Raw genomic sequence first — 27,562 nt, forward strand, 5'->3', positions numbered from 1 at the left:
CGATTATAGATACTTTTTCAGTACATTTCTAACGTCAAATCAAATAACCAAATCAATTATAATATTTTGAGTGTAATGTATGCACTTTCTTTTATTATATACAATGACCTTCATATTTTGCATGCCCGAAATATAATAGTTGATTACAGACCATTACAACGAAAGCTGGTTCTGAAAAAAATGCTTTCATTCTATAAATTAATTAAATCATAGTATAGACTTACACTCCAACTACTCCAGGCAAATCTCCAAAGAAATCTTTTCGTACAACTCCTTTATAATGAACTAAACAAGGCATAGATGGCCTGAATGGAGTAGGTCCTTCGTTTCTGTAAACCTGAAATAAAATATTCACAGAATATATTTTAATAGAATAATACATATGATGATATTTTATATGATAATTTATCATATGATAATAATTTTAAATGTTTTTTCACTAAATAAGTGTATATTTTATTTTAGTACTCCATGTTCTACGAACAAGTTTCTTTCTTGACTTCTCGATTTATATCTGATATTTTAAAAGAATATGCTGCCGAAAAGCGTAGACTTGAGGCAAGAAGGGAATTGGCTTTTGGGCACTCCAATTCCATCACTAGTGCAAATCTTGCAGAAGAAACTCAAGGAGAACAACTATTGGAACAACTAATTTTAAATGAAACTATTATAAATTTTTCCAATTTTCGTTCAGTTATTAATTCAGTTAACAATCTACCAGTTGAAGCTATTCAGGCGGTGAACGACGTTGCAGATCAAGTTGGTCCTAGATGCTCTCTTTATGAGATTTCTTATAAAAACAGAAATTCAAGTCATGAAGTTGGTTTGATCGACATATACTCCGAATTGTTCTCCTGGCTGAATGCTGATGCAAGGCCTAGCATGAGGATCAAGGAAATAATAGAAGCCGGCCCTGAAAAGCCTTTGTCTTTTCATCTTAAGAAAAACTATGAAGACCTCATTGTTAAGAAGAATTTGAAATATAAAGAGGAAGTCAGAAATTCCTTGAGAAAAACGCATTTTTTCCAGGTATTAGATGACGTCCAACTTGATGAAGCATTAGAAGCTATGATAGAAATCCGTATCAACTCCGGCGACGTTATGATTGATTTCGACGAGCCCATTGACAAATTTTATGTCTTGGTCGACGGATTGATAGAAATACGATACAAACCCAATGTTACTAAAAAAATCTATTTATACCAAAGATTTGACACTTTTAAAGAGACAGCTTTACTCTATGATGAGCCCAGCAAAGAATTGTTAACAGCTTTAATTGAGAGTCGTCTGTGGATAATGACACAGGCTGATTATAGGCGAATTGTTCTCGAAACTGGTAAACCCAAAGAAACAAACACGGTTAGAGTTTTAAAATCTGTTACTTTATTTCGAAACCTTCGTCAAGAGCAGTATGAATCTTTGAGTTATTTAGTTGAGCCATTTATGTTCAAAAGGGGAAGCTGTGTGTTTAGAGAAGGACACGAAGCATCTGGTGGGTAATAGATATACGTACAAACACATTAAAACACACATAACCGTAAATGTAAATTTGAAAATGAATTGAAATTGTACAAATGGACAAATTACACAAAAAACTACATCTTTGAAGTAGGTGCTTTAGTTATTGGCCCAGCTATACTTTAGTTACCTACCACACAGTAAATTTTTAATAACCTCATGTTTTTATATTTTCAAATTTTCATTTATATTATATATACAATACTGAATGAATCATACATATCAAAATGATTAACCCTTTGCGTCCAGCACTGTTTTTTTTTAATATTTTTCAACAGCAATCAGAACCTTACGTCCTATGAGCTGTTGGGCTGAAACTTCCCTTACTTCCTATTTTTTAGATGGTAACCCAATGGTTAATCCATCCATATTTGATGATTTTTGTTATTAGAATTAATCTAATAGGACTGACTTTTTATTGGTGCAGCAATGCCGGGCAAGGGCTATTTTCACTTGGAAACATATAAGCACTGATTTAATATCGAACTATCAGCAACTCGGTGCCGCATTCTGACGAAAACATACCTGCTGTAAACATGATACTATTATGCATGTTCTGCAAATTATTTGATATTAATTTGTGGACATTGAAGAATATACATTTAGAATAATACTTTAATTTATTTCCTGTGGTTGCTAAGTTTAAAGCAATTCTCAAAGGCATAGTGAGTGGGTTGATTCGAGTATCCTTATAATGAATTAGCATCGTGAAAGTTTTTTTCGATCATTTTACAGAAAAATGTAATATGTATATCGTTTCTTACGTGTCTTTTTTTATGAAAATTGCTAAATTTTGGTAAAATTCTACAATAGGAATGTTTGGCAGGTTGCAGAAAAATATTTAAAAGGCCGCATGAAGCCTAAAGGTCGCTGGCCCCATGTTCATTGTTTATCTATTCTATCAACGTTTCAGTACGAACTGAGTCATTGTGTATACAAACTGCCGAGTGCCTTTCAGAGAAGACAGTCGAACGATATGCTAGACTTGCCCAAAAGTGGCCAACCGGGCGCAAAGGGTTGATATTTTGTACCTTCCTTTAAATGATAACTTCAACTCAATATTCCTACTCCTAACTTCCTTTTCCCTCCTTTCCTATCCAGGTGTGTACATCGTTGAATTTGGTGTGGCTGGTCTTACAAAAAGAACACTAGGCGGTTTGGAGTTGGAAATTGGTCGAGTAAGAGCCAATGGATTTTTTGGCGAGATTGCCTTAATAAGTAGTAAACGAAGAACATTTTCTGTCTACGCCATAGAAAACATGCGCCTACTTTATATAGACGTGAAACAGCTACGAAGCGTTGTCGGATCGTGTGCTGATCTATTGCATCGTAATTTTACCGAGTTTAATTGATTTTAGAGAAATTGATTTTATTAAGAAAAACTTTGCCGTCAAATTTCAAAAATTTGAAAATTTTCGAAAAATTCTAAGCCATTATTAACTGGCAGTCGAATGCGTCGTTTGTGAATAATTTATATAACCAATATGTAAAAGACTGTAAATGTTATTTTTTTATATAATTTTATGATTGATTTTTAATAAATTTTTTTTTGATATTTTAAATTTGTTTTTTTAATTAATCTTAATTATATTTATCGTATTTATTTTTTTTTTGATTATCTTTTAAAGTAATTTGTGTATCAACTTTATTTCTAAAAACTTTTGCTCATACAACTATAATTATATCGCAGAAATTTATAAGCAAAAATTATTTTTGTTCTATTAAGAATTTTTGTGCACAATTAAATTATATTTTTATTTTTGTTGTTTCATATGCATAATCTTACTATAATGATATAAATATTATTAGTGATTCAATTGCAGAAGTTTTCTAGAATTTTGGAAATTTATTGATTTTGAAAGGCTTTCTTTTAAAAAAAAAATTACTAAAGTGCCATTAAAAGTTCGTATTTCGCGTATATAATCAGAATTGTAAAATGTTACAATACTTGTTACTTTAATATTATATAAAACGAGTCAAAATATAAAAACCTCAAGTAATCCTACTTTTGGATAAAAATGATCTTGTGTTGTTTGGAAACTAGAGCTTTGATGAAATTATGACCATTTTTTGGTTACTGTATTTAACTTTTATTAATTTTGTTTATTAGGAAACGCAACTGTCGATAACATTTCTAGGTAAAACATTTCTACATCAAAAATAACATTGCAATTTCCTCAAGCTTTCAAGAATGAAGGCTTTTTAACTATAATTTAAAATTTCTAAAATTGACCTTGAGAATCCCTCTTTTTAAAAAATGTACTAAAGTATGCTGGCAAGTTTCAACAAAAGTGGACGCATTTAATCAGGATTATAAAATAGTAAAATACTTGAAAAACTCGGAAAATTTCGAGAAAAAACAAAATTAGTTCATATGTATGTTCTTATTTTATTTTTAGGTTTTTACCTTTTTGCTCGAAATTTTTCTCGAAATTAGATTCTTGAATATAATTGTAAACTCTACTATGTTAATCTGCAAAATTGAAATTTTTACACACCTTTTCGATTTCATCTGCATCGTACACGAAGAGAAGATCTGGTCTACCTAAAAGTCCTCCAAGGCGAACAATGCGTCCGTATTTTTCGTAAAATATTTCTGATACCCGTGCTATGTCGGATATTTGATATTGGCCTATTATCGGAAGCAATCTGAAAAAAAAGATCTAAATTAAAAAAAAAACTCAACTAAATTCATTTTATAAAATTAGTTTATAATTCAGGTCGAATCTAAATAAAACCAGTTATCTTTACCATTATTATTATTATTTTTTTTTTATTATTTTATTGGCTTTATAAACTGGTACATTAGCCATATACTAAATTACATAATATCTACACTATCTCTTACATATATATCATTGTTTTATGTATATTGCATTTATAATTTTATATTATTTGATTTGATGTAAATATAAAGAGCTTCATATAATCTTGTATCTGTCAGCACTGTTATAAAATTAATTGGAAGTGAGATTTTTTGTTTGATTATTTCCTCCCATAGTTTTTGTCTGCCCTTTTCCTAACTAGTAACTAGTACTAAAATGTATTCAATCTTCTTTTTGTTCAGGCTTTGGAACAAGATTTTCTAATTTCACTTACGTCAGAAGCGATATCTATCAATTATTTATTATATTCATTAATATTTATATTCGATCAATTTCAAAACTAGGCAATAAAATCAGAATTTTGATTATTTTAATTTGGTTTATAAATGTGTGGGATATGAGATACTTATGACAAGTAACCAGGGCTTAGACTTTATTACTAATAACTTATTTCATTTTTCTCATTCGTAGACCAGAAAATATTTTACTTTAGTTTTCTAAATATAATAAAGAAAGAAATAAATATTTCGAAATTATTTATTTTTATTATTCAAATAATTTTGTTGTCGGTCGCATATTTAATAATTATGCTTTCTTTTGTTTAAGTAGTTTTAATCACAATCTAGGACCAAGATTGTTAAAATTAAATTTTATGCATGGTACTTACAGAGTTAATTTAAATTAAGGAATGATCTTTTATAATTATTTGCTTTAAACAGACTTAATTTGCAAAAATTTATTGATTTGCAAATACATTGCAAATTTGTCGAATGTGTACATAATTTGAATTTGAATAATGTACTACTGGCTTGGCTGTTCTTCTGAAAATTGTATTTTATAAAAAATATACAGACCCTCTTAAAATATTAAGTATTTAAATGTTATTCAACTTTATTCATTTTCATTTGGCATATATTTTTGTTTAAAAAAATATGTAATCATTATTTTAAGAATACTAGATATGATAATTAAAAACTATTTATAATATTTATCATTGTTATACATATATAAATATATATTCTCTTCAATTCATTTTTTTTTCAATCCATTTTTTTTCTTTATTCCATTTCCTTCTTATTACATTTCCTTCTTATTACATTTCCTTCTTATTTCCTTCCTTCTTTATTTCCTTCCCTCTTTATTTCCTTTCCTCTTTATTTCTTTTCCTCTTTATTTGCTTTTCTCTTTATTCCATCTTCTCTTTATTCCATTTTCTCTTTATTAACTTTTTTCTTTATTCCATTTTCTCTTTATTAACTTTTTTCTTTATTCCATTTTCTCTTTATTAACTTTTTTCTTTATTCTATTTTCTCTTTATTAACTTTTTTCTTTATTCCATTTTCTCTTTATTAACTTTTTTTCTTTATTCCATTTTCTCTTTATTAACTTTTTTCTTTATTCCATTTTCTCTTTATTAACTTTTTTTCTTTATTCCATTTTCTCTTTATTAACTTTTTTCTTTATTCCATTTTCTCTTAATTCCATTTTGTCTGTATTAAATAGAGAAAAACCGCGGTAAGTCGATTATGGCTATACAATTACTTACATAATACGCCTTTTTAACTTCCCGTAGGGCAAGTTATAGTAATCGCAAAAAAATCGAAAATGAAAATTTTTATATATCTTTACGTTTCAGAGGTTTCTGAACATTTTGGCATACCTTAGAAAAAATGGATGTATGTGTGTGTGTGTGTGTGTGTGTGTGTGTGTGTGTGTGTGTGCGTGTGCGTGTGTGTATGTATGTGCGGATACAAATTTTCGTCGACGATTTCGGGAACACGGATCAACCGATTTGAATAATTCAAAAAACATTCGATTCGTATTGATAAGGAGACGTGCTGATTAGTTTTTGGCGAAGGCAGGTCTAGCCGTTCCGAAGATACGGGGCAAAAAGTGCCGAAAACGGTAACTCAGTTTTTAAGAGAACGGAGCGTCCGATTTGAATAATTCAAAAAACATTTCACTTGTATTGACTAGATAAATAATCGATAAAATTTTCATGAAGGTAGGTCTAGCGGTTTCGGAGATATGGAGGAAAAAGTAAAAAAATGAGCCATTTGGCGGTCAAAAATGTTCATTAGACATATGCACATAAAATTATCAGATATTTTATAGAGATTTTAACAATAAGTATACATTTTGTTAACATTCCTATGGGTTCCGTACCAATGCTTATGCGTTAGACAGCGACGCGGCGCTTACGCGCTTTATATTTTGTCCCTATGCAGTTAAAGCAGTACGATTGCTTTGAAAAAAAAGTTCAGATCTTCCACAATATGTCAAAATAAAGAAAAAAAATTTTTTTTCAAAAAAAAAATTAAAAAAAAAAAAATTTTTTCAAAAATTTTTTTTTCAAAAAAAAGTAATTTTTTGTCCAATTTATAGTTTCTCAAAAATCTTATTTTTTCAAAGTAAATTTTTTTCAAAAATGTTAATCGTTTTTAAAAAAAATAATAATTTTTGGTACGGGAAGTTCCAGCAATTTGCCTTAAGGCACGATGCCATAATTGCCTTAAGACAGAATTTCACTTACAGCTGGTTACTATGATCCCTGCACTATGAACAGTTTGTTCTTATCACGCATAATACGCTTTCTTGCAAAATATGCCTTTTTTGGTCGAGTCACTTGGAAAATCGTCTTAAAGGAGTCTTACTTTATACATGTCGCTCTGAGAAAAATGGGAAAAAAATGTGCTAATAATCTTGGTAGATGTATTAAGGGCCTACATTCTATTATTTATACATATTTCATATTTAATTAAATTATTACTATCACCAATTTGTTCAGATACGTGAAATCATAGCTAATGTGTTGAATACTCCATTTCAATAGAAATTACAAAAATTGAAATAACCCACATATCTTCTAATCGTTTTTATTAGACTATTGTTGTTTGTATCATATAGGACATGACAATCAGAAACGTGTATGGAATTCCTAGTTTTTTCTGTACTTTAAATTTCTCTTCAATTAGATATTCAACAAAGGAGTTCCACCTCCATTTGAACGCATTACAAGAGAGTAAATGTTTTTTTGTTCTTGACCTAGAGACGCTTGAATTGATTTCAAGATGACAGTGTGGTTTGCATTATTATTAATCCGCGGATCAAAAACCTTTGTACGAGAATAATATGATAAACTAGCTGTAAGTGGAATTCTGTCTTAAGGCAATTAGGGCATCGTGCCTTAAGGCAAATTGCTGGAACTTCCCGTACCAATAATTATTATTTTTTTTTAAAACGATTAACATTTTTGAAAAAAAATTACTTTGAAAAAATAAGATTTTTGAGAAACTATAAATTGGACAAAAAATTAGTTTTTTTTTTTGAAAAAAAAATTTTTTAAAAAAATTTTTTTTTTTTTAATTTTTTTTTTTTTTGAAAAAAATTTTTTTTTTCTTTATTTTGACATATTGTGGAAGATCTGAACTTTTTTTTCAAAGCAATCGTACTGCTTTAACTACATAGGGACAAAATATAAAGCGCGTAAGCGCCGCGTCGCTGTCTAACGCATAAACATTGGTACGGAACCGATAGGAATGTTAACAAAATGTATACTTATTGTTAAAATGTCTGATAATTTGATGTGCATATGTCTAATGATCATTTTTGACCGCCAAATGGCTCATTTTTTTACTTTTTCCTCTATATCTCCGAAACCGCTAGACCTACCTTTATGAAAATTTTATAGATTCTTCATCTTGTCAATACAAGTGAAATGTTTTTTGAATTATTAAAATCGGACGCTCCGTTCTCTTAAAAACTGAGTTACCGTTTTCGGAACTTTTTGCCCCGTATCTTCGGAACGGCTTGACCTGCCTTTGCCAAAAACTAATCAGCACGTCTCCTTATCAATACGGATCGAATGTTTTTTGAATTATTCAAATCGGTTGTTCCGTGTTCCCGAAATCGTCGACGAAAATTTGTATCCGCACATACATACACACACATACATACATACACACACACATACACACACACATACACACACACACACACACACACACACACACATACATCCATTTTTTCTAAGGTATGCCAAAATGTTCAGAAACCTCTGAAACGTAAAGATATATAAAAATTTTCATTTTCGATTTTTTTGCGATTACTATAACTTGCCCTACGGGAAGTTAATTATTTCCTGAAGCCTTTGTGAAAGAATTTTTTCTTGCTTTTTATGAATGATAGTATAGGAAAAAAATACATTGTTAGTGATACCTTTTCATACAAATCTTTTTGGGCGTTCACTCATTTATTTATTAAGTCTATTGATTTATGATTTTGGTACTAACAAAGAAACCCTCAGGTTTACACTCTTGGGATTTTGTTGAAACTTAGCATGGTGGTAAAGTTGATAGTCAAACCAAACCCCATAAAATATTACAGGCGTATGAGAAGTGGTTTAATTATAAAAACTAGCTGTAAGTGGAATTCTGTCTCAAGGCAATTAGGGCATCGTGCCTTAAGGCAAATTGCTGGAACTTCCCGTACCAAAAATTTTTATTTTTTTTAAAAACGATTAACATTTTTGAAAAAATAAGATTTTTGAGAAACTATAAATTGGACAAAAAATTAGTTTTTTTTGAAAAAAAAAATTTTAAAAAAAAAATTTTTTTTTTTTAAAAAAAAATTTTTTTTGAAAAAAATTTTTTTTTCTTTATTTCGACATATTGTAGAAGATCTGAACTTTTTTTTCAAAGCAATCGTACTGCTTTAACTACATAGGGACAAAATATAAAGCGCGTAAGCGCCGCGTCGCTGTCTAACGCATAAGCATTGGTACGGAACCCATAGGAATGTTAACAAAATGTATACTTATTGTTAAAATCTCTATAAAATATCTGATAATTTGATGTGCATATGTCTAATGATCATTTTTGACCGCCAAATGGCTCATTTTTTTACTTTTTTTCTCTATATCTCCGAAACCGCTGGACCTACCTTTATGAAAGTTGTATCGATTCTTCATCTTGTCAATACAAATAAAATGTTTTTTGAATTATTCAAATCGGACGCTCCGTTCTCTTAAAAACTGAGTTACCGTTTTCGGAACTTTTTGCCCCGTATCTTCGGAACGGCTTGACCTGCCTTTGCCAAAAACTAATCAGCACGTCTCCTTATCAATACGGATCGAATGTTTTTTGAATTATTCAAATCGGTTGATCCGTGTTCCCGAAATCGTCGACGAAAATTTGTATCCGCACATACATACACACACATACATACATACACACACACATACACACACACATACACACACACATACACACACACACACACACACACATACATCCATTTTTTCTAAGGTATGCCAAAATGTTCAGAAACCTCTGAAACGTAAAGATATATAAAAATTTTCATTTTCGATTTTTTTGCGATTACTATAACTTACCCTACGGGAAGTTAATTAAAGTTGCAAAGAATTGTAAGAATAAAAGCCATTGGGTTTGGCAAAATTTATTAAATATAATTGTGAAGTTTAATCAAAACTTTGAGCTGCAAATTAAAAAATACTTCTACACTGCTTTTAGAAACTCTGATGCAACTTTTACTGCAAACATATTCACTATGAGTATCAAGATATTTTCTGCAATTTTTAGAGTTGTGAAGCTTAATCATTATATTTTGTAATCATAATCTTTTAACTTTTCTTTATAGTTTTTAACAAATTTTTTAAAAATTCTGCAAATTCTACAACAAACATCGTTTATCATGGTGTTTTCTGTAATTTTTTAGTAAGTTGGAAAACTTTACCAATTAAGATTATTAGATTTAACAAGAACTTTTAACTAGAAATTAATAAATAATTCTCAACAATTTTTGAAAAACTTGATATACTTAAATACCTTAGAAATACTTAACTACCATAGGAAAAATAGTATTTGAAAAAAGAAGTATATGTGTGTGTATGTTTGGATACAATTTTTCGTCCACGATTTTGAGAGTTTCAACACAAAAAGGGATACCAGTGGGTAAACCCTATTTTGGTTTAATTTTACATATTGTCATTCATAATTACTATTTTTCTATATTTTGAATACAGATTATAATTACATCTTGAGAAAGAAAAAAAACTTTTTTTGAGTGCACTTGATTCGATTCGTATTAAAGGGGAGACGTTCACATTATTTTTGGCAAAGGCAGGGCCGGCCATTTCGGAGATACATTGCAAAAAGTGCAAAAATAGCAGGTTTTGAGAGAATGGAGCGTCTAATTTTAATGATTCAGAAAACATTTTGCTTGTGTTGACGATGTGAAGGAATGATTAGTTTTTGTCGAAGGTAGGTCCAGCGTTTGCAAAAATTCACAATGAATTTTTAAATATCAAAAATAAATCGCATTTCAATAGTAATATAATATACAAAGTTTTAAGGTTCAAAAATACTAAAGCTTACTTCTATACTTACAACAAAACAAATTTTTAACTTTTGCAATCTTAACTATTGATTTTAAAGTTTGTTACAAATTTTATAATAAATTTTAAAATTTATGCAGATTTTATGTTAAAACGGCTTTCCCATTTATTTATGATTTAAGCTATGAGCTTTTAATCAGAGGTTTCAGGTTTAATACCTACCTCGGACAGTCGAATACCAAGCAGTAGTGACATCGGTTTTAACTTGGAAATTTAGATAGCATTATTCTGTTTACAAATGAAAATGAAGCTCTTGTCCAGAATTGCTACATCAATTGCAATAATAAATTAATCACATAGAGATAGGACAACCGTTTGGGTTGCCATCTATAAAAAGCCACCAAGAAGTAATCACAATTCAGGACTCGTTAGGTACTGATTAGAGTTAAAATTATATAAAAAAATATATCTAAATCTTTAATTTCTTTATCTCATAGGAACACCCTTATTATTATAATTAGTGTAATTTGTCACATCCCGAAACTTTGCAAAAATCTTCAATACAAAACTAACAAAGAAGAAACTATGTACATATTTAATATTCATCTGGCGTATCGACTCCCGTGACTTGAGGTAATTTATTGTTAATTACAATGTAGTCAATTAAAGTATACTTAAATCGCCATTAAGCAAACACCGACGTCTCCAGTAGACAGGTGTTTGCAGGTGATCGTAGGTTGTTGCTAATCATAGTATATTACTTGATAAAGGATCGAAGTGTGTCGAATAGCTCGAATGCCTGATATAATTGCCGACACAGATTTGAGAGACATATATTAATTTAAATTGCAAATTTTATAAAGATAGTCAAGGTAATACAAAATAATTGTTAGGCCTGTGTGCTCGTTATACATATTTCAGATTATGGTTATGATCTGTTATTTCATGAGGCATATCAAACTCATTTATAAAAAATATTCAACACTAGGTACTTAAATAGCAAATACACAGCTTTTTGATAGTTTGTTACTAGCAACTCATACGAAGATAAACCCGTATCATAGTGTTAGCATAACATTTCTATTTTATCGTAGAATCATTAGGCTGCTCCTCAGACTTTCTTAGCCATTAAGGATGATGTCATTTTTTCTGTTTAAAAAATCTTAAAAATTTATTAGATGAAGATTATTATGTTATTGAATTTAGATAAACACATTATGACCACCAATGGAAAATTTAATTAAACTAGTGGGGCGCATGGCATCGTGCCTTAAGGGGGGCGATACATGTAACAAGAAAAAAAAAATCGATTTTTTTTTCTTTCATAAATCGTTACAATAACATCTCAAAAATATGCCTGTAAATATTCAAAACAAAATTATCATTATTTATACAATAAAAACTCATTTAAGTGCCACGCCTCAACTCTTATCTGTTCTATGTGTCAAAACTTTAAACGCGTTTTTCTCGAAACGACATTTTTGAAATTTGCGGGCGGGATAACTCAAAAAGTTCTCAACCGATTCCAATGAAATTTTGCACACATCTACTTTACAGTAATAGCTTCTAGTTAAACCTCAAACATTCCAAAAAAATTTTCAAAAATTAACCCTTTTACCAAAAAAACCATTGAAAAAAAGGTGAAAAATCGAACTTTTTTTTTCTAAGGTGTGCCAATTTACGATTTTGTGACTTTTTTAATTTTTTTTTGGTTTAACTAGAAGATATATGTTTTATGAACACGTACAAACTAATTTTTTTAAATTCAGATCACCGTACGAAAAGTGAGAACGCCCGCAAATTGATGGCGTTTTCCGAGAGGGTCTTGGCAGATTTATTTTTACGGCAGCCATTTAAAAAAAAAAAATAAAAAAATAATTTTTTTCGTGTATTTTAATATATAATAAATGACCCTAAAAAAGTTCAAAAAGATTCAATCATTCCTTCCCAGTTTAAAAAGTCCTCAAAAAATGGTAAAAATTAAGGCGATTACATGTATCGCCCCCCTTAAGGCAAATTGCTGGAACTTTCCGTACCAAAAATTTTTTTTTTAAAAAGATTAACATTTTGAAAAAAAAAATTACTCTGAAAAAATTAGATTTTTGAGAAACTATAAATTTTTAACAAAAATTTACTTTTTTTGAAAAAAAGACTTTGAAGAAAAATTTATTTTGAAATATTTTCGAAATTATAAACTTTTTTTCAAAGCAATCGTACTGCTTTAACTGCATAGAGACGAAATATAGAAGCGCGTAAGCGCCGCGTCGCCGTCTAACGCTTAAACATTGGTACGGAACCCATAGGAATGTAATCAAAATGTATACTTTTTGTGCATATGTCTAATGATCATTTTTGACCGCCAAATGGATTTTTTTTTTATTTTTTTTTACTAGATCTCCGAAACCGCTAGACCTGCTTTCATGAAAATTTGATCAGTTCTTTATCTTGTTAATACAACTAAAATGTTTTTTGAATTATTCAAATCAGACGCTCCGTTCTCTTAAAAACTGAGTTACCGCTTTTGGCACTTTTTGCCCCATATCTTCGGAACGGTTAGACCTGCCATCGCCAAAAACTAATTAGCACGTCTCCTTATCAATACGAATCTAAAGTTTTCTGAATTATTCAAATCGCTTCATTCGTGTTCTCGAAATCGTCGACAAAAATTTGTATCCGCGGACACACACATACACGCACACACACACATACATCCATTTTTTCTAAGGTATGCCAAAATGTTCAGAAGGTTTTGAAACGTAAAGGTAAATAAAAATTTTTCATTTTCGATTTTTTTTGCGATTACTATAACTTGCCCTACGGGAAGTTAATAATTTAAAGGAGGAAAGTTAATAATTTAAAGGAGGAAATTTTACTATCGAAGTTCCTTACATGTTGTCAAATAGAGAACAAAAAATATAAAAATTAATACATTTTGCTACTTTTTGAAATATTATCTCATTTAAGTTATCATTGGAATGAAATTGACATAATCTTTGTGTAATATGTCAAGGTAAGAACGCCCAATCACTTATTGAGTAATATTTAATCTAAACATATTACAGCATTCATATCGCAGCCAATAGTCAATGAACTTGATAAATCCGAAACGAATAATAAATTATCCGTGTTTACTAATTATTTACTATAGAAATATGCTGGGACAATAAAAATATAAAATAGTGCAAGTTCATTTCGTTCACTGAGGTTTTCGTATGATATATTATAAACTAGTTATCCATGGCATTGTGCCTTAAGGCAAATTGCTGAAACATCTCCTACTTTCAAGGTATAAAAATAATCAGTAGTTATCAATTAAAAATTTAATAATAATTAATAAAAAATGTTTTAAATATTTCCAAATTTTTATACATATAGTAAATTTCATCATTCCTATTTTATAGATCTAACATAAATGCTTATATATGAGTGAACCTCTATAAACAAAATCCTATCTTGTACTTATCTTGTTAACACAAGCCATATGTGTTTTGAATCATTCTAATCGGATGAACTAATTTCTCAAAAACTGCAATTTTCGCACTTGTTGCTAATAATAATTAACTTCTTCCCATCAATACAAATCCAATTTTGATTGTTTTTGAATCATTCAAATCGGATGATCCGTGCTCTTGAAATCGTGGACAAAAATTTGTATCCAAATATACACACACACATATACTCGTACAACCAAATTTTGTAAGGTATGCCGAAATATTCAGGAGGTCTTGAATCTTTTTTGCGATTACGGAAAGTTAACAATCATTCTTTATGCTTGGTAAAATCATATTTTTATAACTGATGGAACTATTCGAGGATAATAAAAATCTGTTGTAATTCAAATGAAACAATTTTTTGAAACCAGAATTCCTTAGTACAAAAACATACTATTAGTACAAAATTGTATATTTTTATGATCTCGTCGCGCTTTTAAACATTGTATAAAATGATGTATAATTAATATCATAATTATTATGATAATTAATATCATAATTAACTATAGTCTGTGATATTGCTTTTACTGTGTCCATTTTATGTCGCGTACTTATACGTATCCGTTTAAATACAATACGATTATGCGGATTTTTATCGTTTTTTTTTAATTTTTTGTAAAAATTCTATGAGCTATTGACTGCAGTTGACTTAATACTACGTCGGTTTTATAGCTGGCAACCCAAACAGTTGTCTCATCTCCGTGTGATAAATTTTATTGTTACAATTTCTGTAATAGGGAAAATATTTTATTGATGAAGCTATGCCGGATTATGGATATTTTCACTTGGAAACATACTGCCATCCACATTTCCAAGTAAAAAAGGATGTCACTACTGCTTGACATCAGGTTTCTCGAAAAGTGAGACCTTAATAAAATAGGAACAATTTTAAAAATTTGTGACGATCTAGGACAAAAATTGCATCTAGAAAAATCCAGGACATATGGTCACCTCATTTATACCAAGTTTTCTTTGTTGTATTAATTTACTGGATATATGATAAACTCCTACTCGTATTTAAATATTACATATTTCTTGTTTTTATCGAGAACAACATACACAACTCGAAATACAACATTTGAATGCAAGTGTATAATCTTTAAGATCTTGTGCTATCAGATTTTGCAACATTTAATTGCGTATTATATAATAATTTGAAATTACAGAAAATATAATTTCGATAATTTGAGTAATTAAAAATCACGTGGTAATTGTTAATAGTTTACTTCACTTCATACGTTTGATGAAAATTATTTATAGCTGGTGAATATATTAAATCCGTAATTTTATATGTAACTCCTTTATTGTTTTATGCAAGTTTTTGATGTGTGGCGAAAATCTAAATATTTATAAGGCAAAATTATTATATTTTGAATTTTTGACATAATGAGCCTGCCGTGCTGTAATGGTTAAGAAAGCACAAATAAGTCTCCTGTTCAATCCCGACCTCGGCGTGCTCGATATCAAGCAGTATGTTGTTGAGGTTATAGATCTCAAATATAATTGTGGTCATTGCTGCAAAATATACGTCAACACCATTAAGTATACAGATCTAATATATAAAGTCGATTCATAGAAAAAGCAAAATGGTTGACCGCTGGGTTGCCCTCTCGAAAACAATACTAGGATCAGAATGTACTATAACAAAACACAGCTTATAGAATATGTGGTTATAATCGCTCGTAAAAAACTGTTTTGTTATGATGATTATTTTGCTCACCGAATTAAAATATATATATTTTTCAAGAATAACTTTTCAAGATAATATTTTCAAGATAATTTATCTATTTGTTCACGAGTATCTTGTGATTTAGCTTTCATGTAAATTATTATGATAGCTCAATTAAAAAAAATGAAAAATTTTTTTTTTTCCAAACATGATTTTTTTTTACATCAGCTCCTCGATTATCAACAAAAATTTGATATCTAATAGCGCATTATGACGCGTAAGTTGATTGATTTAATGTTCTGAGAGAAAGTGTTCCATGACCGCGGCCATGAGACGCCAAGAATTCCAAATTTGGTTCAAGGTGAAAAGCAAACAGGTTTTTAAATTTAGGAACCAGTCATGCTGCAACAAAGAAAGAAATTTTGAAGAAAGCAGAAATTGGCGTCTGAAATGTACATAGGATAATTTACATACCGCAATCGTAATTGGAATACTTTTTACTTCGATATGTTTCTCACAACAAACACTGGTATATATATATATATATATATATATATATATATATCAGTTTTTTTTAAATTAACATATATTTCTACAAAATAAAAATGGTGAGATGCTGTAATTATTCTTCTACAAGTAAAAATAATTTCATATCTGTCCTTCATTATTTCACAATTAATCGTTTTCCAGAAAAAGTGCGGTGTCACAACTTACCCCGTGTTTGAGGTTAGTTGTAACATCTACCAGGGCAAGTAGTAACGGCAAAAATATATAATTAACTGAAATTTTATTCTTTACTCATTTAAACAAAAAATTGTCTTGTTTTTAAGTAATTTAAATTGCTGGAACTTCCAGTACCAAAAATTGCATTTTTTAAAAAAGCTTTAAACTTTTTTGAGAACTTATAAATAAAATAGAGAATGAAAAAAAAACTTTGAAATTTTTGAAAAAAAAGACTTTTGAAAGATTTTGAATTTTTTATATTCCGAATTTTTTTTAACTTTTTTGCAAAGCAATTGCATTCCTTACTGTTATCAAAGCGCGTAGGCGTCGCATCGCAGTCTAACAGACAAGCATTGATGCGGAACCAATAGAAACATCAACAAAATTTATACTTGCTATTAAAATCTTTATAAAATATGATACTTTGATTAGATAGTTTGATGTGCATATGTTTAATGATCATTTTTGACCGGCAAATGGCATTTATTTTTACTTTTTTTTATTGTATCTCTGAAACTGCTAGACCTGCCTTATCAAAATCAGTCTTCAAAAATTGAATTACCATTTTTGGCATTTTGTCTCGTATCTTCGAAAAGTCTGGACTTGCCTTTATTAAACCAATCAGAACGTCTCATTAAAAACAGCAATCAAATGTTTTTTAAATAATTGAAATCGGTTGAACCGTGTTCCCGAAATCGTCGACGAAAAATTGTATCCGCACACACACATACACACTCTCTCTCTCTCTATCACTCACACACACACATACATGCATCCATTCTTTATAATGTATGCCAAAATGTTCAGAAACCTTTGCAAAGTAAAGATATATAAATTTATTTTAGATTTTTTTGCGATTACTATAACTTACCCTACGGGAAGTCAATAAGATGTATATAAAAATTAAAATTAGTCGTTATTATTTTTTTATTGTGGCTATAATTTACACCTGTCCAAAAGACATTAAGTAAATTTTTATAAGTAATAATACAAAAAATAAGCTGCCTGCAAATGAATTATTAAATACCTGGAAAAGTGCACATTTGCATTCTCTCCTAAATTAAAAAAAAATGATTTAAATTGACTTGGTGAATATTGTCGTTATAATAACGCAAACCGAAATTTTGTGAGTACAATTTTATATTACGTGTCAAAAAAATGACGGACCTGCACAGTTCTGTATATTGGGTCGGCCTGCGAGACAGTAGCTATGACAATATTATGCAGTACGGTTTACAAGTCCAAGATAGAAAAACATCTTTGATATCGTTCAAGATTCTATTGTTGAAAAACTCTTATTGCTACTTACTCCTGTTACAATAAGCCCCCAGCTCCCCTATTTATATAATTTATAGACCTTTTCAATTGTTACATAGGTGCCTTTCTTCCGCGAATGCTGGCAGTAGTAACTTATTTCGCGATCGTATCTATATAATAATTTTGCCCGTATCAGTTCATATGCGACCAGTACTTTCCAAATGATTAGCTTGGCTTTCTTCGATGACTTTTTTTTAAAATACGCAAGTGGAATATAAAATAAACTAAACGTTGCACAATATATGATTCAATAATTCTTCCTTCTCCTTTTTTAAAATGTGTACTGCGCACTGCAAATTTTCACTTTTGTGATGCGATTTGTTAATGATACAACTGCTGATTGTTAATTGTGACTAAATATGTTGTAAGTTCAATTCCATTTTCTGGTTTAGTAATCAATTTTTCATAATCAATGCTCACCTAAATAAAGTTGTAACCAAACATGTTAAATTATAGAACTATATATATTTTTTATTATATGAAGTTATTTGTAGATAAACAAAATTTTCACCAAACGAGTATTCGTCGCACTTCATTAATTTTTTGTGGAAATTTTATTTATCAAATTTATCAAACATAAGTCCTTGTAATGTTATCGAATATAAACATTTGATGGCCATGCCTTAATCGCCGTGCAGATTGGTATTTTAATTTTAATATACATAGCAATGACCTAATGATTTTTTGCTTAATTTATTATTTTATAATTAATTTTTGATTGACAATGAATTTTTGACTTTGATGCTTAATTAATGCATGACTAAATGCATCGGACATAAGATGAAAACGAGTTCTTCATGGTAACTGTTTGAACTATTTGAACCGATAGTAACTGTATATTTTTATTCCAGATTATATTGTATATATATATATATATATATATATATATATATATATATATATATTTAAAATGCGTGCAAAGAGATCTCGTGCAATGATTTGATATTTATTTATTCAATAACGTAAACGCAGACATTGCTACATTGCATTTAATTGGGTTTATAATTTTTGATTATTTATAACAACTATCAGAACTCAAGGGGCCTAAGTTGTTGTAATGAATTCCTTAAAAACAATGTCTGTTTTTTATAGATAGCAACCCAAACAGTTTTCTCATATCTATGTGATGATTTTTATTATTACATTTATTGTAAAAGTGATGCAGCTTTGCTTTTTTATTAATGGTATAAGTTATTAATGCTGGACAAAGACTATTTTTCTGGAGTCATATTGCTTTCTACATTTTCAAGTGAAAACCGATGTCACTACTGCTTAATATCATGCTGTTCGAAGCGCGGATCAACTCAGGACTTCTGATTCAGACCCTGTCGCTCTAGCCACTAATGGGCTATTTTCACTTGGAGTCATATTGCTTTCTACATTTTCAAGTGAAAACCGATGTCACTACTGCTTAATATCATGCTGTTCGAAGCGCGGATCAACTCAGGACTTCTGATTCAGATCATGTCGCTCAAGCCACTAATGGGCTATTTTTACTTGGAAACATATTGCTATCTATATTTCCAAGTAAAAACTGATGCCACTACTACTTGATATCAGGCTGTTTGAAGCGGTGATCAACCCAGGACCTCTGATTCAGATTATGTCGCTCATGCTACTTGTGGTCAATTTTCACTTGGACACATATTGCTACCTATAATTTCAAGTAAAAACCGATGTCACTACTGCTTGATATCAGGCTGTTTGAAGCAGGGATCGAACTCCTTATTTCTGATTCAGATCCTATCACTCTAGCGCTCTATGGGCTATTTTCACTTGGAGTAATTGCTTTCTAAATTTCCAAGTGAATACCGATGCCACTACTGCTTGAGATCAGGCTGGAGCAGGGATCGAACTCGGGAGTTTCGAAAGCATTCATCACTGTTTTGTAGGTTTTATTTGAACAGCTATCAGATATTAAGGTTCCTGTAAGGTGATGCAAGGACTCTAGCTCCGAATACTCCGTTTGTTGTAACATTAGTAAAACTTCCTTGTAAATAGTAAAATAGTGAAAATATCTTGTGCGGCAAAGAATTTTTTATTTTGAAGAATAGGCTTTCGTGCCATACTTTATCAAATGCCTCTTTAATGTCGATCAATATTGCTGAACAATATACCTTTATTTCTAGTATCTTTTGGATACTATTTGATTTTAGTGTCTTTTGGACCTATGACATTGTTGTATTGTTGAGTACTGGGTTCTAAATCCAAATTGATGACCAGAAGATGAGAAGATCATACTCCTCTCTATGCTAGCTAATAATAGTTCTTTCACTAATTTGGAGATAATTGGCAGTAAACTAATTGGTCTAGTATGATGTAACATTGAAGCCGTTTTCTTGGTTTTAAAATCATAACTTCTAATATTTGAAAACATTCAGGCCAGTATCCAAATCTAAAAAATGCGTTATAATTTTGTCAGTAGAACAATTGCTTTTCCTAACAAATTCTTTCAATATCCTTACTTTTATGTTATCTATACCTCAGTAAGATATTGACTGAACTCTCTCGCTTTTCAGAAGGCAACTCTGCGGTTGCCTTATCACTATTTGATAAATTTATTATTACATTTTCTGTAATATTGATACACGTTTTTGGGTAAGGGCTGTTTTTACTTGGAGAGATTGCAAGTGATGAACATCACATTATCGCCACTGCTCGTCAATGCAGGTCCTAGAACTTAAGAAGAAATAGCCATTTGATTTAATTTGATTTATCGTATTGGATGCTCTACATGAAACTATTTTTTCTTTTTTCTTTTGCCAAACTCAAATATTTGAGGATTTGAGATACGCACATCTAAATAGATTATAGAATAGTTAATTGTGTTGATTGCTATTTGGAAAATTAATTAAAAAAATATGTCGAAATGAAAATATACTGCTATCATATTTCCAAGTAGAAACCAATGTCACTATTGCATGACATCAAGCTGTCTGAGACGGAAACATCTGGTTCGAAGACCATAACTTTGACCACTAGGTCACGGAAAAGCCCAAAATATTGATATATTTATCACGTTTGACCGATTAAGTTTCAAGTTCCCATACAACATTCATCAATAAACGTTGAACTTCAAACATAATATTAATTTTAGTTCGAAAACAATATTTTATTTTTTATATGACAATTATTAATAATCACGTCTTTGAATTGGTACTGACCATGACAATAAACATTCGACGCATATAAATAATTTTCCGTAGTTAAATATCTATTCGTGATATTTACACTCTTCAAAGTTGGTCAAGTTCAAAATGAATTATGTTGGCAATGAATGCATGCTGCCGTTTCTTAGACAAAAAAACGGATCTACAAGTTTTTTCATCGGTAATTATTTAGAGAGATATCCGATCACGTTTAGAAGAATATTACAATGCTCCGGAATGTTTATATACTTGAATGACGATATTATGAAATTATTATTGTTGTGAAGTAATTTTGAATGCTTTTCATATTTAAGTATAACATAATATTTTAGGTAATTATGTAGCTCCATAATATCGCTACTACAAATTAATATCTCTTTAAACATTTAATGAATAAGCTTTGCTAGTAATGCCTAAACCTTGCAATATTTCAAAACTGAATTTTAAGAAAGTCTTTAATTATTATTTGTATCATCAAAAAATAGTAAAAATATTATTAAATAGTTCAAATATTAAATTTAAATTCTTTTATATTTTTACTAATTTAACGTAATATATACAATATTACAATTTTTTTTCCAAATATTGTCAATTGTCCTATATAATTGTATTATTAAACTTAATGTCGTTTAAATTTTATATTAAGTTTTTGGGGAATTAACTAATTTTTTACTGTAGCGAATCTAATCTTCTGTCCTTACAAATAATCTTTCATCTATCTATCTATCCGAATAAATTAGAAAGTCATTTCATAATACTTCTCTTTGAGTAAATATAATATAAATCAAATAAAATAAAAGCTATTCTTAATAATAAAAGGTATTTCTTAATAATATAAATGTTTTTACGAAAGATAAAAATACTGAAATTACAAATTCTTTATTTTGATGGTATTGCATATCACGAAAAAAAATCAAATAAATAAGCAAAACTAGTGATGCATGGTATCGTGCTTTAAGGTAAATTGCTGAAAATTCCTATGCCCTAATTGAAAATTTTAATTTTTTTATTGATAACTTCGGAAAAATTAGATTCCTGAGAATTTTGAATTTTTGAAAATATTGACTTTCTTGAAAATTTTTTTTGTATTTAAGTTTTCAGAAAATTCAGAATTTTTAACTTCCCAAAATTTAATCACAAAAAAAAAAACAAAAATATATATCTTTAAGTTTTAAAGTTTTCTGAATATTTTGGCAGACATTAGAAAAAAGTGGATGTGTGTATGTATGTCGCGATACAATTTTTACAATTTTTGTCGACGATTTCGAGAATACGGATCAAACGATTTGAATGATTTAAAAACCATTTGATTGTTGTTGATGGGGAGACGTGCTGATTAGTTTTTGGCATAAAAGAGCAATTTCACTTTAGCGCCCGTTTTGTTTGATTCAAAAAATATTTTACTTGTACCGAGAGAATGAAAAATTGATTCAACTTTTGGGAAGGCAGTTTCAGCGGTTTCGGAAATTCAATATCCATGAAAATGTCATTCAGTGGTTCAATATGATCATTGAAAAATGGATATCAAATTATCAGATATTTTATGAACATTTAAATAATGAGTACAATTTTTGTTTCCATTTCTATGGGTTCTGTACCATTTCTATAGGACATTTCTGACATTATTGATTAGTTTTTCATATTTAAAAATTTTCATTTTTTTTAAACTAAAGCTTTTAAAAGTTTTAAATTTGAGTACGGAAAGTTCCAGAAATTTACTTTAAAACACAATGCCATGCTTCACTAATTTACTAACTTCTTGTAGGGTAAGTTATAGTAATCGCAAAAAAATCAAAAATGAAATTTTTTATATATCTTTACGTTTCAGAGATTTCTGAACATTTTGGCATACTTTAAAAAAATGGAAGTATGTGTGTGCATGTGTGTGTGTGTGCGTGTGTGTATGTATGTGCGGATACAAATTTTCGTCGACGATTTCGGGAACACCGATCAACCGATTTAAATAATTCAAAAAACATTCGATTCATATTGATAAGGAGACGTGCTGATTAGTTTTTGGTGAAGGCAGGTCTAGCCGTTCCAAAGATACAGGGCAAAAAGTGCCAAAAACGGTAACTCAGTTTTTAAGAGAACGGAGCATCCGATTAGAATAATTCAAAAAACATTTTACTTGTATTAACAAGATGAAAAACTGATCAAATTTTCATGAAGGCAGGTCTAGCGGTTTCGGAGATCTTGTAAAAAAAGTAAAAAAAAAATGCCATTTGGCGGTCAAAAATGATCATTATACATATGCACATCAAATTATCAGATATTATATAGAGATTTTAACAATAAGTATAAATTTTGTTTACATTCATATGGGTTCCGTACCAATGTTTATCCGTTAGACGGCGACGCTTTGAAAAAAAGTTCAGAATTTCCAAAATATATCAAAATAAAGAAAACATTTTTTTTTCTAAAAAAATTTTTTTTCAAAAGTAATTTTTTGTCAAATTTCTAGTTTCTCAATAATCTAATTAATCTTTCAAAAATGTTAATCTTTTTAAAAAAAATATATAATTTTTGGTACGGGAAGTTCCAGCAATTTGCCTTAAAACACAATGCCATGCTTCACTAATTAACTTCCCGTAGGGCAAGTTATAGTAATCGCAAAAAAATCGAAAATGAAAATTTTTATATATCTTTACGTTTCAGAGGTTTCTGAACATTTTGGCATACCTTAGAAAAAAAGGATGTATGTGTGTGTGTGTGTGTGTGTGTGTGTGTGTATGTATGTATGTATGTATGTATGTATGTGTGTGTATGTATGTGCGGATACAAATTTTCGTCGACGATTTCGGGAACACGGATCAACCGATTTGAATAATTCAAAAAACATTCGATTCGTATTGATAAGGAGACGTGCTGATTAGTTTTTGGCGAAGGCAGGTCTAGCCGTTCCGAAGATACGGGGCAAAAAGTGCCAAAAACGGTACATCCGTTTTTAAGAGAACGGAGCGTCCGATTTGAATAATTCAAAAAACATTTTACTTGTATTGACAAGATGAAGAATTGGTCAAATTTTCATGAAGGCAGGTCTAGCGGTTTCGGAGATCTAATAAAAAAAGTAAAAAAAAATGCTATTCGGCGGTTAAAAATGATCACTAGACATATGCACATCAAATTATCAGATATTTTATAGAGATTTTAACAATAAGTATAATTTTTTTTCACATTTCTATGGGTTCCGTACCAATGCTTATGCGTTAGGCGGCGGCGCGGCACTGGCGCTGTGACATTTCGTCTCTATGCAGTTCAAGCAGTACGATTGCATTGAAAAAAAGTTCAGAATTTCCAAAATATGTCAAAATGAAGACAACATTTTTCTTTTCCAAAAAATTTTTTGTTTTCAAAAAAAAATTTTTTCTTTCAAAAAAAAAATTTTTTTTCAAATAAAATTTTTTTTTTTTCAAAAAATAGTAATTTTTTATCAAATTTATAGTTTTTCAAAAATCTAATTTTTTCGAAGTAATTTTTTTTCAAAAATGTTAATCGTTTTTTAAAAAAAATAATAATTTTGGGTACGGGAAGTTCCAGCAATTTGCCTTAAGGCACGATGCCCTAATTGCCTTAAGACAGAATTCCACTTACAGCTAGTTTATTCTATTAACTTCACACAATTTACCTCCAAGTGTTCCCCAACAAGGGAAGAGGTCTCGGGCCTGGTACGCGGCTGTAGGGTAGAGCGTGAGCGAAAGTTTGTTCCGCGCTGGGCGCCGCTATGCTGGCCACGTGCGCCCCGCGACGTCCGGCCGTGTGCAAGTACCTCGCGCACTGCATGCTGGGTGCGCTCATGATCGTTTAATTGTGCGATTAAAATGACCTGAAAGTGGAGATACATTGTAAATACACAAGTTATATGATTAACAAACACGTAAATTAAAGGGGCAACTGTAGTTCAAAAAAGAAATGTTATGGTACGGGTCTGTAATCGTATGAGTTGGTGGACAGAAACTCTCGAAAAGCTATGTATTTGCTGTGCTATGTGTGATCAGGTCTTTTACTCATAAAATATAATCTCAAAAATGTACAAATGTCAAATAACAATTTTATCATAAGCGCAATTTTCTGATGTCTCTTTGATAACGTATACGCGAAGTAAAGATTTTTTTATTTTTCAAATTTATTTATTAAATTAGCAATCAAGATACAATTTTAATCTTATAAGCTATTGCAACACAAACGATAGCAATCGAAAGAAATAAAAAAATAATAATAATAATAGAAGAAAGGAAAAGAAATAATTATCTAGAGTCCACTCCAATGAGTGAAGCCTAGTGTTTCATTTAAGTAGTTAGGTTTTATGTGTGAAAAGCCTGATCGAACAGTTCTTGACTACCAATTCATAAAATTAGTATGTTGACCAATAACATAGTCTCACCATAACAATACTATTTTGTCCGAGAATTGGCTCCTACATGTGCTAATTTGCATGTGCCATCCATACGATAGATGATTAAAAAGTAATGTTAAAATACCTTATAAAAACGCAGTACATTAGGCATTGTATTTAAAAAAAAGTTTTGTATAAAATTTGAAATAATTTATTATTTTAAATTAAATAAAATCAACATTTAATTTAACAATTTTACATAAACAGTTTTATGTGTTTGTTTTATGTTTTAAATATATCATTATCATTGTTTTATTTCCTTTTCATTTTCTCTTCATAGATATGAACAATCTCATATATATATATTCACAGGTAACCCTTGTATAACACGATATTTCTATACCCCGGTTCGAAATTTGAGACTGACCATCTCCATATAAAAAAGAACTTAAAAGAACAAGTTCTCTATAACACGGTTTGAGAATTGAGCAAATCCCTTGTAAAATGAGAAATATAGTAAAATCTAAATAAAGAAATCTTTATCTAAATCTTTGTCAATTTTGGCCGCTTTTCTTCGACTTGTCGTTTAATTTTAGTTCAATGTAGTTAGTTAGTTGTTCAATGTAGCCATCAGATTTGAACGTGTTGTTGGGTTTCAAGAGTAAAATTAGACTATTCCTTTGTAATTAACTCCAACTGGAAGATCAGAGTATTTTTTAACTTCGAGTGAAAAATCACCAGAACGAAATTTGGCAAACCAATTTTGATACAGCTGTTTATTTTAAGTTTGGTCATCGAAAATGCTTTTTTACCTTTGCAAAAATAAAAAGGCATAATATATATTTTTTTTATTATTATTTAAATTTATGTGTTGTATGAGCTGTTGTGATGGATTTCTTACAAACTACGTTATTATAGATGGCAACCCAAACAGTTGTCTCACCTCTATGTGATAAATTTTATTATTACAATTATTGTAATAGTGATGACTTTTCATTGGTGCAGCAATGCCGTAATAGGGCTGTTTTCACTTGGATACATATTGCTATCTATATTTCCAAGTAAAAACCGTTGTCACTACCGAAAAGCAAAATATGACAAGCATTTTGAATTTGATTTTCCATCTTTCATCAAAGGGCTCGCCCGTAGGTAAGCGGTTAAGAGCGACGGGACCTGAATCAGAGGTCCCGGGTTCGATACCCACTTCGAGTAGCCTGTTGTCAGGGAGCAGTGACAACGATTTTCACTTCGAAATATAGATAGCAATATGTTTCCAATTGAAAATAGCCTTTGCCCGGCACTGCTGCACCAATAAAAAATCAGCCCTATAATTCTAATAATAAAAATCATCAAATATAGATGGATTAACCATTGGGTTACCATCTAAAAATACAAAGTGAGGAGAAGTTTCAGCTCAACACCTCATAGGACGTAAGGTTCTGATTGCTGTTAAAAAAATATTCAAAAAGAAAAAAAAATCTTTCAACAAAAGCCAAACAAAAATTACGCAATCGATCAAAAAAACTGTTTCAATGATGGACATTTAAATTGTCTTCTACTCATTAACAATAAGTATTTTACATTTGGGCTATATCGACAAATCTAACAATTTGAGACCATCTAAGTCAAAGACTGCACTTACTTAGTTGCCAACCTAATCTAATATCCAAAGTTCCACTTGAGGGTTGAACGCGCTACACAGAAAAAATTATTTTAAAGTATGTATTTTTACTAATATGTATGCATCTAATTAATATCTGCAAGTATTTTGCAGATATTAATTAGCAACCTACATGTTGCAAAATACTTCTGAGTAAATTCTTCCATTTAATTAGTTTTATAAATGTTTAGAAGAACACCATAAGGCGTAGTCGATTCATAATAGTGATAAATTCTGAAATTGAGTATCGATTTTGAAATCGTGATCGTGCAGCAGGTTTAATTACGACGAAACATTTCGTGTTGCAAGCAAACAAACCAGTTTGTTATAGGCTAATTGTAGGCGCGATCGACGGTCACTACCGCGAATGTAATGAACTTCCTTGCGTTGCGCTATAGTAGTTCACGAGTAGCGTAAATTCCACAAATAAAATTGATATAGATCTCGATGAATTATCATGTGGCGAAATTATGTACTTCGAAACTGTACATTAGTAATTTTGACGATCAAGGGTTATTG

General features: G+C 30.0%; 1 protein-coding gene across 1 annotated transcript; it reads right to left on the minus strand.

Moving 5' to 3' along the window:
* Positions 1-220: 220 nt before the first annotated feature.
* Positions 221-24,845, minus strand: LOC113376212 (probable cytochrome P450 301a1, mitochondrial). The gene is made up of 3 exons (XM_026616124.1): positions 24,676-24,845; positions 4,017-4,167; positions 221-337 (listed from the first exon to the last, which is right to left on the minus strand). The coding sequence occupies exons 1-3, from the start codon at positions 24,843-24,845 to the stop codon at positions 221-223; spliced, it is 438 nt and encodes a 145-aa protein (XP_026471909.1).
* Positions 24,846-27,562: the final 2,717 nt, after the last annotated feature.

Source organism: Ctenocephalides felis, unplaced genomic scaffold (genome assembly GCF_003426905.1).
Source record: "Ctenocephalides felis isolate EL2017-DRISC unplaced genomic scaffold, ASM342690v1 CF-g0.4_SCAFFOLD_01886, whole genome shotgun sequence".
NCBI lineage: Eukaryota > Metazoa > Arthropoda > Insecta > Siphonaptera > Pulicidae > Ctenocephalides > Ctenocephalides felis.

Coding starts and splice junctions, on each gene's coding strand:
- LOC113376212 (XM_026616124.1), bottom strand. CDS start 24,845: ATGAGCGCACCCAGCATGCAGTGCGCGAGGTACTTGCACACGGCCGGA. Junction 4,168..24,675: donor TTGTTGGGGAACACTTGGAG/GTAAATTGTGTG, acceptor CTTTTTTTTCAG/ATTGCTTCCGATAATAGGCC. Junction 338..4,016: donor ATGCAGATGAAATCGAAAAG/GTGTGTAAAAAT, acceptor ATTTTATTTCAG/GTTTACAGAAACGAAGGACC.